The sequence below is a fragment of the Psammomys obesus genome, unplaced genomic scaffold (assembly GCF_907164565.1).
Source record: "Psammomys obesus unplaced genomic scaffold, mPsaObe1.curated_primary_1811, whole genome shotgun sequence".
Classification (NCBI taxonomy): domain Eukaryota; kingdom Metazoa; phylum Chordata; class Mammalia; order Rodentia; family Muridae; genus Psammomys; species Psammomys obesus.
Window position 1 is genome coordinate 22,429,043 of NW_026596166.1, and position 14,122 is coordinate 22,443,164.

Below are 14,122 nucleotides of genomic sequence, written 5' to 3' on the forward strand. Positions count from 1 at the left end.
CCTAGCGGAGGCAGAGGTAGGCATATCTTTGTGAGTTCTAGGCCTAACAGAGTTACATGGTGAGATTCCTGTCTTAAAAATATAAAAACAAAGCAGACAGTGATAGCATATGCCTTTAATCCCAGCAGAGGCTAGCTAATCTGAGTCTGAGGCTAGCCTGGTCTATAGAGCAAATTCCAGGAAGCCATGAACACAGAGAAATCATGTCTTGACAAACCAAACCAGCACCCCACCCCTAAACAAAATGAAAATATAAACACTACTGTCAAAGTCAGGCATCGTGGGGCAGGCCTATAATCCCTATACTTGGGTGATAGCTGCAGAAGGATCAGGACTTCAAGGTTATTCTCGCCTCCACATTGAGTCCAAAGTTAGACTGGACTGTGTGAAAACCTGTCTTGAAATGACCTCCACTCACCTAGAAAAAAAGTCTAGTATCAAAATTTCATGAGAATAAAAGGTAACTGTAGAGAACCCTTGGTTAAACGCTGATTAATTTTGATTGAAAAAAATGATAGGCTAAGGAAATCAGGAGGGTGACCTTATTAAAAACATTCTAGGGGCAGACTTTTAGACTTCCAAAAAACAACAAAAATGTGTTTGAAGGCTGGTGGTGGTGTGCATGCTTTTAATCCCAGAATTTGGAGGCAGAGGCAGGTGGATCACTGAGTTTGAAGCCAGCCAGGTCTACAGGGCCAGTTCCAGGATAGCCAGGGACACAGAGACTGTGTCTTAAAAAACAAAATTTGTGAGTGAGCGTGTGTACACAGGTGTCTTAAGATCAAAAAGGTATCAGACCCTCTAGAGCTGGAGTCACAGGCAGTAACGAGTTGCCTGGCATGGGTGCTGGGAAATCAACTCAGGTTCCCTGGAAAAGCCATCTTTTTCTAGCCCCTAAAGAGATGGATCCCAATATGCTCAAAACACAGATCAAGAAAATGCAATTGATTCAGTTGGGTGGAAAGGAAAATAAAAAAATAAGGAGGCTTTAATTGTATTAATTTTCTAGGTCATTTCACCTACATAGAATAAAGTGATGACCCAATTATCACATACTGTGCACCTTGTAACACAAAGGCAGCCTTGAACGTACTACAGCTATATTAGAAGCCCATGAGGACAGTGGAAGCAGGCAAACATCCATTTGAAGTGAGTTGGGTGTATAGCTCACATTACTTCACTGTAAAGGACTGATATACTGCATTTCACAAAAGCTCATTCTTTTTCAGTCACCATATGGACTGGTTAAGGCTGGAGCAGTTTATAATGGGTAGACTACTTGTCTACCATTCATGATGCGCTGGGTTCCATCCCAAACATTGAATAAACTGTTGTGGTAAATATTTGGGTTACATGAGGCCTAAAAAAACACGTATGGCCTGTCAACCAAAATGCAAACTTTTTAATTTTGTGTACAAATGCGTATGTGAGTAGATAAGCACACTTGCAGGACATGGGTTTCAGGGGTCAAACTCAGATTTATGTATGTGGCAAGCCATTTTAATTGCTGGGTCATCTCACTAGCCCTGAACTAAAAATATTTAAAGGTGCATGCACAATGAACGAACAGATAATTCTGTATTCCATGTCTGGAGATCATAAGCTCATTCTATAGACAGTTAATGATCACTGGGGACATTTAAAAACGTGCTTATAAGCAGCCCTAATTGAAGTCATTAAAATCCATTATGAGTATACACTAAAAATAAGACTTCCAGGAATTAGAAAAATGTCTCAGTAGTTGAGAGCAGTTGCTGCTTTTCCAGAGAACCTATCTCCCAGCACCCAATAGGGCAACTCAAGACTGCCATTACTCCCAACTCTAGAGATCTGACAACTTCCTCTAGGCCCTCCCCGGCCCCCACACAGCTATGAATAAAAAACTAAATTTCTATAAAACTGCAAGCCAGCCAGGCGCACATCTGTAATCCCAGCACTAAGGGAGGTAGAGGTAGGAGGATTTCTGCGAGTTTGAGGCCAGCCTGGTCTACAAAGGACAGCCAAAGGCACACAGAAACATTTGTCTCAGAACAACAAAAAAATTGTAAGCCTTACAGTTGAAAATGCATGTAATTATCCTTCCTCCTCACACATTATATTCCCTTGATCATCACCCACTTATTGAGTTTAAACACTCAACTATTGTCATTCTCATAAACTTGAAAACTGTTCAACTTTCATGCTGGAGACATAGCTTAGAGAGTACCCGTTGTTCTTCCTAAGGTCCATGGTGGCTTATAACCATATCTGGTGTCCTCTTCTGGCATTTAGGCATACATGCAGGCAGAATACTGTATAAATAAATCTTTTTTAAAGTTTAAATTTCTCAGGTTAAAAAAAAAAAAAACAAAACAAAACATGAGAGTTTGGACTTGGAAAAGGTAGACAGATCTGGAGGAGCTATATGAGTTCAAGTCCAGCCTAGTCTACAGAGCAGGCTGCAGAGAAAAACCCTGTCTTAGAGAAGAACAGAAAGTAAAAACAAAGGCTCAAGTTGCAGGTCAGTATTAGAGATATGTTCAGCCAAGACAAGGCCCTAGATTCAATACGTCATGAAATGACAGAAGCAAAACCTGTTTCACACAATGAACTGCATCCAGGGTCTAGCACTTTGCCCCATTTTCACCTTTCCTTAATAATTTGCGAGTGTGAGGGCAAGCCACTTTTTGTCCTCAGTAATTTTAAATTTAGTCATTCCTTCACCAATCTGTTCCATTGCATAGCACAAGACCATAACATTTTCCCAGGAGTACAAGTTGATTAAGCCCATCTTGGTAGAAAGCAGGCTTATGGATATAAGTGGTTTTGTAGTTTGTTATTTGTTCATTTAATCCAAGAGAAAGAAGACAGAATTTTTTTGTTTTTTCTTTTTGAGGCAGGGTTTTTCTGTGTAGCCTTGGCTGTCCTGGACTCGCTGTCCTGGACTGGATCTGTAAACCAGTCTGGCCTCTGCCTCCCTGAGTGCTGGGAATACTGGTTATGCACTACTACAGTGGCTCAAAAGGCTTTTTAAAGAGAATTCTTTTCCTATTTGCTTTAGCACATCAACTGTACACACACAAACTAAATGAAGATGTTTGTTCATTTTCCACTCAAACCATTTACTTGTAGATGGCATGCTTAATATTTAAAATCAAACTAAAGCTACAATGTTAAAATATCAACTCGAAAATAGCCACTGCCACTTAAATGCTCTTATATGCATCAAAACGTTAATACAAGTACTAATCTTAAACAGTCACAAGTCTAAGCCGCATTTATTTGCACATATATAGTAATGGGCAACAGATACTCCAACTCCATACAAATTTATGAACAACAAAGTTAATAATCACTTGGTACACTTGTGTGTTTGTTAGCTTGTTTACATATTCAAGTCTAGATGAACCTCCTTCATTGTGTAAACTTCCATACAATATTTCCTTAAACAAAAATTCTTGAAAACACAGATTGGCATGTTTCAGTTATAGCCAACAGAAAAGACAAGACCACAAATTCAAAAACCAAGTTTAGAAGATACTTTTAACCCCCCCACCACCCAGGAGGTAATAACTATAACAGATTATACACTATGTTGGTATCACACAAATAGCTGTGAGGACAAGAGAATGGTATTCTATAATTACGAAATGACAACCAAATCATACTGTTTAAGTTAGTTTTCCACCAACTGAATGGTTTAAATGAAAAACAGGAAAATGCTTAGATTAAAAATAAGATAGGAAATAAGTAAATGTTTTAAAAGAACTATTCCCCGTCAAAGCTGTAAAAACCTGGTAACTCAAAATAACTGTTCCCAGGCAAATCAAAGTGATGAAACCTTCAGAAACATCCTAATCATGTTCAGTATCTTGTGACAAAAACTGAAGATATAAAGATATTTATTATACAAGTGTCAACAAGGACATCTCAAAAATAATGAAAGATGCACATTTATTTCTACAAATGCAATGTATGATACAGAACATAAAGGAACAATTTAAAGATTTTTACCTATTAAAATATACAGATTCTGACTGAAGAGTAATAGGGCATTTAAAAAAGATGACAAAGGATGTTAATCTTTTTTTATTATTATTATTTTTACATATTTTGGAACCTCACATAATTTTGATAAATAACTCTTACAAAATTATGCAAAAAGTACAAGAATGTCTGGTAAACAAACAGTCTGTATTTTCCAAAAAGAATTTTTACAACATGCAATTCTTAAGGCAGCATCCTCCTTACAAGGTAATCCTTTTACTCATCAAGAAATCTTCTGCTGCAAATAGGCTAAGAAAGCCTGGCTTCTTCATTAACGCCTTTTGTCTTTCCTGTCTGATTTTCGGTCTCTTTCACTTCTTGAAGATCTTTTGCCTGATCGACTACTCTCTGATATAGACCTTTTTCTGTCAGATCGGGAATTTTTATCCTTTGATCCTTTTGCATCTCTACTACTACCACCTTTTGAAGATTTGTGACTTCTTTCTAGTCCTGAAGTATCCCTTCGCTTCCGGTCCATGCTCCTTCTGTGCTTTCTATCTCGGTTATGTCCTCGGCCCCTACTCCGACTCCTACTCTCACTGCTACTGCTAGTACTGCTGCTGCTGTCTCTGCTGCTGCTCCCACTTGTGCTGGAGCTGCTACTGGAGCTGCTTCGACTACTACTACTGCCACTGCTGGTGCTGCTCCCACTGCTGCTACTGGTAGAGCTGCTACTGGAACTACTGCTGCTGCTGCTGCGACTTCTACTCTTGCTTGTTTTATTTCTTGCTCGACCTCTGCTTCTGCTCCTAGTCTTATTTTTGTTTTTGCTTTCTGAATGTACTGTCAAGACTGGCTCTACAGGCACCTCAGGGAGTTTTATAGATTCTATTGGAAAATCCTTCCGCTCAGGTAGAAGATTCCCCTGCTCCTTAATAACCTGAGCTGGAGGCTGCAAAACAGCTAATGGCGAAGTCTCAGGCTGCAAGAGAGGCTGGGACTGGAGTACAGGTTGGGGCTGAGGTTGGGGCTGAGAGTGGGGCTGGCTCTGGGGCAGGACCTGAGGAGGGGGCTGAGGCTGAGCCATAGGCTCAGGTTGGGGCTCAGGTTCTTTATCTTCTTTTTCCTCTTTTTCCTCAGACTCCTTTTCCACTTCCAGAGAATTAATATTCTCTTTTCCAGGAGAGAGAGATTTACATTCTTTATCTGGCTCAACATCAAATTCCATCTCTGGCTCCAATTCTTTGCTAGTTTCATTTTCTGAAGGTTCTATACTTTCAACTTGATTAGTTTCCATTACTTCCTGCTCAGCAATTACATTTTTGACACTTTCAACCATCTCTAACACATCCATAACTTCTTCTGGCTGACTATCCTGTTGCTTCTCACCTTCTCTTACCTCAGCTTCCTCCATCTTAGCCTCCATTTCCTGCTTTTGTTCCTCCTCCTCCTGTTCTTTCTCTGCATCACTATGAACTACACCTGATTCCTTCTCCTCTTCCTCTCCTGCCTCCTCTATTTCTACATCATTGTGCTGATTACCTGTCTCCTCCAACTCTTCCTCTCGCTGAGCCACCTTACCCTCTTCTTGTTCCGCCTTCTGTTCTTCATTACGCACCACCTGATGCTCTTTTTCCTTCATTGATTGTCTTCTAGGCCTAGCCTCCATTTTATTTATTTGTTCTGCAAATTCGATTCGTCTACCTTCAAATAAAGCTAAACAACAAAAATTCACATGTGTAAAATCTATGAGTCAAGAAAATTCAAAATAACAATTTTATACCAGGTAAAAATTGTCACTGACACCTAATTTTTTCTGTACCTCTTTAGTTTTGTTTCTTTGTCAATTGGGGGGGTGGTGGTGGTGGTAATGTTAGGAACTTAACTCAGAATTTTAGTGAAAATATCCATAAAACACCTACAAACCAAGGAATTACAATCATATAAACCTGAACATCTACTAGAGGAAAAGTCGTGACATCTTTGCTGCTGAACTTTATGCTAGATGAAGGTTAAAAAAAAAAAATCACTCTAAAGCAGAACCACAGTTATAATTAACTTTTCTGTTCCCAGGCACAACAAAATGCCCAATCACCAGCCTACCGGTGTCTAGCCTTGCATGTGAATACCTGATGTAAATTTGTTTATTCTGCCTCATTTCCTTAGCATTCTTCTGCATCTAAGATTATAAAACACAAAATAATCTTACACGAAGTCTTTTTACTTATAACCACCACCTATAAAACGAGTTTCAGGTTAAACTCAATCCTGAGCCCTGACACCACTATCTATTTCAGAATATATACAAACAAAAACCCAAAACTGAACTATTAAATTTCTGGGGCTGGAGAGATGGCTCAATGATTAAGAAAATTGTCTGCTCTTCCAGAGGTCCTGAATTCAATTCCCAGCAACCACATGGTGGCAGACAACCATCTATACTAGGATCTGATGCCATCTTCTGACATGCAGGCATACATGCAGACAGAGCAATCATATACATAAAATTTTAAATAAGTCTTAAAAAATTATTTCTAAAAAAATTGGCATATTTGAATAAATGGTCTTAACACTAAGAAAACTTCAATGGACTTCATATACTTACCATTCATTTTTCTCTGTGACTCTTCTATTAGCTTTTGGGTAGCTGGACACATTCTTCCAGGAATATAGAACAAATGGGGCTTTGTCTTGGTTCTTATATACTTAATTATCTTTGCATTATGTTCATTCCATTCTTCTTGCTAAAAAAAAAAAAAAAAAAAAAAAAAAAAAAGATGAAAAGGTCAGTGTTCTGTAAACAAGGATTATCTAATTTAGGATTTAAAACACTGCTTACCAGCTGTGCAAGCTCAACCTTCTGTTCCAGAAGCCGAAGTTCTGTCTGTTTAGCACGTCTCTCCTCAAACAGTTCTCTCCTCTCATTTTCAACTTGCTTTCTCTCTTCTTCAGCCTGAACTTCAAGTTTTTGTTCAATTTCTTGGCGTCTCTTTTGCTGAAAATAAATAAAAGATAACAAAGGTTTATTTAGTTTTTATTCAATTATAGTAAAAGCACCACATCTTGATTATCTGAAACTTAAATTTTACTATGTAAATTTACATGTACACTTTTACCTGTCTTTTTGACATTAGGAATTTAAACTCTGACTGCAATTTGTGTTTCAGGTAATAGGGATTGAGGCCTTTCCCCATAAATATTTAAATTTTAAAATTACTAGTCACAGCATTCTGCAGCATCATAAACATTTCCTTATTAGAACTTAACCTAGGTTTGCAAGATGGCTGAATGGATAAAGGCACTTGCTGAGCTCCAGGAACCATCTGTCTCCACCTTAGCAGCACTGGGAATACAAGTGCTCACTATCACTTCTAGCGGTTTGTGGGATCTGGAGATCAAACTCTAGCCTCTCATGTTTGCACGGTAGGCATTTGACCAAAAGTGGTCTGTAGGATCTCCTGTGGAAGGATTATCTTGTATACCATATGGCTGTAGCACCTGCCAATACTCAATCTGATGATGAGGAAATGGGAGGTGAAACACCCAGCAGGCAGAAAGAATTCTGGGATTAGACCCAGGTATGGGGAGATTCATTGGCAAGATGTGAAGAGGATGGATGGACGCATGATAAATGAGTCCAGGTAACCACCCTTGTCACAGAATGTAAATTGGTAAAAATGAGTTATTTTAAGTGATGAGCTAGTCAGAAGAGCCTAGCTATGTGACCTAGGTATTTGTAAAATATTTAATGAGTCTATGAGCCATGAGTTTGGAGAAGAGAAACCTTTAATAATCTTCAACTATTGTTCCAAATTACAAGATGTGACAGAAGTTTAATCTTTTTTTTTTTTTGCTTAAAATAAATTCTCATGCAGCTCAGGCTGACTTTTGACTATGTAGCCACAGCAGGACTTGTCACTCTCTAGCTTCTAAATATTATATATATGAGCAACAACTAGCTTTTGAGACAGTCTTGCTGGGCAGTCTAGGTTATTAGCCTCTGCTACAACCTTCCTGAGATTACATGCATTCACTACCACACCCTATAGAAGTCCTAATTTATTAAGTTTTCATTGTATTTGTATTTTCCTCTGTATTAAAAGCTTTTTCTTCAAACATGAGATACACATTAGAGGTTGCTCTACCATGAGAACAAAGTTTGGATGTAATAACCATGTCAGCAGCCTGGCTATCAAACATGTGCATGTTTCCTTCTTCGCTATCACACACACATTAAAAAAAAAAAAAAAAAGATATACTTGTATCCAGGCATGTAATCCTAGCACTCTGGGAGGCAGAGTCAGGTGGATCTCTGTGATGTTGAGACCAAGCTGGTCTGCAAAGTGAGTTCAGGACAATCAAAGCTACACAGAGAAACCCTGTCTCAAAAAAACCAAAAGATGTATTTGTGATTTTTTTGTTGTTGTGGCTGAGTCATGTTCTTACTATATATGTATCCCAAGCAGAAAAGGAACTCTTGGCTCCTCCTATCCTGACCTTCTGAGTACTGATATCTACGGTCATTTACCATCACACCTACATGTAGTATTTTAATTTAATCAAAAAGCTAAAATAATTTATTAACCTCCCCTCCCCGTTAGCGGGATCATGATTTCCCTTTCTGTTAGTTTTCCTTTAGAAGCAATAACATCAGCTCCATAGACACAAATCTATAGTTGTTTTGTAATAAAAATTGAGAGGCAAAATTAAATAAACTGTAGAGGGGAAGTCTTTTGCTTCTGGAGTGTTAAGGATTGTCTTTGCATGTTTATTAAGACTCAATTAAATAAAACCCTTGAGCTGGTCTTCCAGAATATGGAAGCTGGAGCCAGGAAGACCAATTGTTCAACATCATTCTCAGCTAAATAGGTAGTTCAAATCCAGGCTGGACTACATGAGTCCCTATTCCAAAGACAAAAACAGAAACAAATCCTTCAATTAGCTACCAAACCCCAAATCCCTTATTCAAAGAGAGAGCTGTTCTTTGATTCACTCACTGTCCTTCCCACATAAAACTTATTACCTAAGCAATGAGAATTTGTCTAAGACTACAAAATGAGACTGTTGTAGCTTCGGCCAGAACCCATGTCCTTAATATTTATAGATTCAGGCTCCTTATTCTTTTTTTTAGAAGTGACAGTGGTAGGAGCAGGATTGTACTGGGAATTGAATGTAGGGCCTTAACATTCTAGGCATTGCCTCTACCAACTGAGCCACTCTCCCCTGGACAAGGATTTTTTTTTTTTTTTTCTGAAACAGGATTTAAAGATTTATTTATTTTTATTTTATGTGTATGGATATTTTGCCTGCGTACACAGATATGTACACCATGTACATGCTTGGTGCAATGGCTTCCCTGGAACTAAAGTTACAGACAGCTGTGAGCTGCCAGAAGGGTGCTAAGAAGTGAACCAGGGTCCTCTAGAGGAACAGGCAGTGCTCTTAACCACTGAGCCATCTCTCCAGCCCCTAGGACAAGACTTTTTGAGACAGATTCTTACTATGAATCCTTAAAGAGCTTTTAACTTTTAAGCTGGAAAAGGTGTTACAGATCCATAATTCCAGCACATCATGGATATAGATGGATTAAGAGTTCAGGCCAGGGGCAGGCAAGATGGAGTAATGGATAAAGGTACTTGCTGACAACTGAACTTTAATCCTCTGGGTCCACATGCAAGTTTCTTATCTCTACAAGACAACAAGGAAAACATATGTCCAAATACATACAATTAAAAGAAATCTTTAGATAGATTTCAAGAACATGCTCACCACATGCTCTTCCAGAGGACCTGTGTTTGATTCCCAGTACCTACAGGGCAGCTCACAACTCTGTGACTCCAACCTCAGAAGATACAACAACCTCCAGAGCACTGTACACACAGGGCTCACAGACATATACATAGGCAACACCCATATACACAGAACAAAGGCAAAAACATACTAAAAAGCCAGGTATGGTAGCTTACACCTTTATTCCCAGCACTCAGGAAGTAGAGGCAGGCAGATCTCTATTGAATCTGAGACCAGCCTGGTCTACATAATCAGGCCTGATCTCAAAAACTCAAAGGTGGCTGAGCAGTGATGGCATACACTTTAATCCCAGCAGAAAACAGGCTGATCTCGATGAGTTTGAGGACAGCCTGATCTACAGAGCTAGTTCCAGGACAGCCAAGGCTACACAGAGAAACCCTGAGGGAAGCAGAAACCAAACCAAACCAAAACACCCCCCAACCCCATAAAACCAACAAATCCCAGCATTTGTAAGGTGGAAGCAGGAACATCAGGAGTTCAAGGTCTTCCTTAGCTACTGTGATAAATACCAGCTCATTCAGAGCTTCACAGGAAAAGCCCTTATCAGAAAAACCAAAGAGACCATTCACGTCTTTTTCTTTTCTTTTTTTTTTTTTTTTTTTTTTTTTACAAAAAATAACATTAACCCCCTATTTGCTAATGAATAAATGAGGAAAAAAAATAATTGGACCAATACCCGTTCAGTAGCAACAGTAGATTCTTGTTTAAATTTTTGAAGGGTGCCCATCAACAAGCCAAATATTCGTCGGTTCCTAAGAAATAGAAAAAGGAAATCAATGTCTGCATGAACTAGACCAAACCCAGCATTTTCTAAGAGATCCTAACTCCATCATCTGACATGTTGAGCACATACCTTTGCTTTCCCTTTTCATCCATGTTTTGATCCTGGATAAGGTCTCTACGCGTACGCTCTTTGGAGGTAGCTACAACGGAAGATTGCAGTGCTGGCTATAAGAGAAAAGGAATTATCAGTGATTTTCTGCACTTGCATTTCAAAACACACCAAGAACTATGTTCATTCTCTAGTATTTAATGTCAATACCTTTTTAACATCATCATCTTCTGGGTCACTTTCCTGGCGTGATTCTCTTCTTGTCCGACGCTCCCCACCCAGCCTATCATAGGAAAAATAATTTAAATGACTGGTGCAGAACCAAATGCATAATCAAGAGCAAATGAGTATTCTACGACTCATCTCCAGATGCTACATTCTACAATTTTACATCTCTTTTACCATTTTTTGGTCAGTGAAAAAAAAAAAATAGAAGCAAATTGATCAATCCAAAACCAAACCCTGCTTTCTTATAATATCCAAACATTTCTCAGTGTTTTTTCAAAGAATGTAACAGAAAGTGTTACGTCTAGCCCAGTTCAAATAAATCTTAAAACAAGATAGAAATATCTATAGTGTCCCAGAAAACAAGGCACATACTGCTACTTCAGAAATCTTTTGATAAACATACCTACTGACTGCCCCTTCCAGGTCTCTCTGTTTGGCTGGGGGTCCTCCTCCACTATCTGAGAATCCACGCCTGCAGTTAAAAACATCCAACATAAAGCTTGAGAAACATTAGATAAATTGCTATTTCCAGGTGCTGAAAGAATTTAGGTGATTTTATTTAAAAAAAAAAAATTAATAAATAAAACCACTTCTAAGTGAAGTAAACATAAGCCAGCATTCACAGGAAAAAGTTGCCTTCTTCCCTTTAAAAATACAACTAAGCCTATATGAAACTGTTCTAATAAATGCTCTCCAACCTGTACGTTCGCAATACATTTTACTAGAAACCTAGCAAGTCAGTAACTATCACGTTTGATTCAATCTGAAAATTCTTTCAAGATTATAAATTTTAGCATTAGTAAGATCTTACCTTAGCAATAAACTACCACGTCCTCTACCTCCACCAGGACCAGAAAGGGCCAGCAATCTGGCTTGGATGGGCCTATAAAAGATTCATAATCAGTGCAAAATTCCTATGTAGACATAAGCAAGGACGTCATATACTTCCACAGGTGTGGTATACCGTAAAAATGACCTCAAATAATTCTCAACTGACAACTTAAGATCCACGAGAAACTATATCACTCTTCCACGTTTCCCCAAGAGCAGTATTATACCTCGAGAGCGCTACACATTAATAAGCCTGGATCAGCTCCTACTTACCGACCCCAAGGGAGCGACACCTAGGCCAATAGGGACAGAGGAGGCCACCCGCTTCCCCCCCCCCCCCCGAGGGTCCCCGGAATGGCCCGGGTTCGGGGCCGCTGTGGTGGAAAGGGGCTTTGTACTGCAGTTCCGGGCCTGCAGCGCCAAGGGCGGGAAGCCGTGGGCTCGGCCTTCCCAGCGGCGCGGAAGCCACGCCGTGCAGCCAGGCCTCTGTCCTTCCGCAAGCACTTACGACCAGAGCCCTAGGGCGCAGGCAGGGCGCGTCCCGCCTAACCGAGAAGCGGGCTCTGAAGCCGCCCGGGAAAAAGGCCCCTTGACCCCAACCGGCCCACACCGGCCGGGTGCCCCCTCGCCCCGGTTCGCCAAGCTCGCAGCTTCCGTCCCACCCTTACCTCACATCATTCGGGTCCCGCCCGGTGAGCTTGCGGATGTTCTCGTCCACGTTCTTGAGGCTCTCTTTGGCCTTTTCCAGCTGCTCCTGCAAAGTTCTCACGGCGACCGCCATCTTCTCTCTGCAGCAGGCTTCGCGACTGCTCTACAGGCCGCGCACAGCCCGGCCGCGCAGCGCACGCCGCCAGACGCGGAAGGACTGACAGCCCGCCCCAGCCAATGGCCGCAGGCTTTATTTTTTTTGGCCTCCACCACCCTGGGACCGGAAGGGGAAAAAGCTTGCGGCTCTGGGACTCCGAGCCAATGAGAAGCCAGCAGGTCGCTGGCCCCTCCCCTCGCCACCTGCAATGGTTGCGCTCCGCCGCTTGCGCAGGGCGGGGTATGTCGCTGTGGTAGACTCAGGCTCGCGGGTCTGGAAACGCATCCCCTAAAACTTGCTATGTCGCTCGCTTGGTAGTGTTCTTAAACACTTACTAACAGCCATGGGACGGAAGCGACTGTACCTTCCCTCTTTCCTCCTCCGAGGGATTTAATTAGGGAAGGGCTTGGCAATTTGTGGTGTTGCGCATGCCCAGAGTGCGGGGGAGGCGCAGGCTACCTTCCATTAGTGAACTGAACTTACGTTTTACAGCCAAGAACCACCACGAGTCTTTCATCCTAACAGCTGATAATTGTTGTGGACACAGAGTCGCTTTGCGTGCCTTAGTCGTTACAAACTAGAAAGCTGGATAAGGCGGTTATTAATGATAACGAAATGGAGGCTGCGGACCTGGGTCGAGCTGGTCCAGTCAGATCTAGATTGAGAGGCACTTTACTATTGTAACACTGAGCAAAGCTGACTGTTTTCTTCTCCAGCCCCAGAGACAGAGGGCTTAATAGTGGGTCTGGGGAAGTGGCCAGTATTTTGCTGTTTGTGTTTTCCTGATTTTACTCTGCCCTCCCTGCATTGCCAATATAGGAACTGGTTTTGTTCTTTTTTTCCCAGAGCTGAGGGCTGAACCCAGGGCCTTGCGCTTGCTAGGCAAGCGCTCTACCACTGAGCTAAATCCCCAACCCCTGGTTTTGTTCTTGAAATAGAGCTACACGCTGTTGTTCAGAAAATGTTACACAAACACAAAAGTCAAATCCTTAGAGGATTGCTCCCTGTAAGGGAATGAGAGTTTTCTTTTGTTTTTAATAACAGTGACTTGGCATTATCCTGTATGCTGTTTGTGTGGAGGCTCATAACTGGGTAGATGAGGAAGAATTTCACTATCTTATCAAATAATAAATGTTGCAGCACCTGTCGTCTACAAAATGAGTGCCATAGTACCATGACAGCCAGCACTACACAGAACACATAGAAACCCCATTTAGAACAAACCCTTCTCCCCAACCTCCCGCAAAAAAATCCAGGTGGTGGCACTTGCCTTTAATCCCAGCATTTGGGAGACAGAGGCAGTCGGATCTCTATGAGTTCAAGGCCAGCCTAGTCTACAGAGCCAGTTCCAGGACAGTAGGGCTACATAGAGAAACCCTGTCTCTAACTACTCGGCCCCTCCGACTCCCGGTCAAAAAAGAAAAAGAAGAAAGCTCTTTGAAGGCGCTTGAGGGAAAATAAGCGTGAATATATTGATAAATAGAAGTAAATTGAAGTGCTTTGGAAAACAAAGATTGGGTTTGAGGTAATGAAGTCTGAAAATTATTTAATTCTAATTGTGAACATGGTCTCACTGAGTTATTTGTTTGTATAATTGAAGAAAGGATCATTTTTATTATTATTATGTATATATTGTTGCTTTGCCCTCA

General features: G+C 40.8%; 1 protein-coding gene across 1 annotated transcript; it reads right to left on the reverse strand.

Annotated features, from left to right (window-relative positions):
- Positions 1 to 3,230: 3,230 nt before the first annotated feature.
- Positions 3,231 to 12,530, reverse strand: Pnn (pinin, desmosome associated protein). The gene is made up of 9 exons (XM_055595473.1): positions 12,337 to 12,530; positions 11,649 to 11,720; positions 11,241 to 11,309; positions 10,820 to 10,892; positions 10,631 to 10,725; positions 10,454 to 10,529; positions 6,806 to 6,961; positions 6,572 to 6,710; positions 3,231 to 5,682 (listed from the first exon to the last, which is right to left on the reverse strand). Exons 1-9 carry the CDS (start codon positions 12,447 to 12,449, stop codon positions 4,298 to 4,300), a joined length of 2,178 nt encoding a protein of 725 aa, XP_055451448.1. The 5' UTR covers positions 12,450 to 12,530; the 3' UTR covers positions 3,231 to 4,297.
- Positions 12,531 to 14,122: the final 1,592 nt, after the last annotated feature.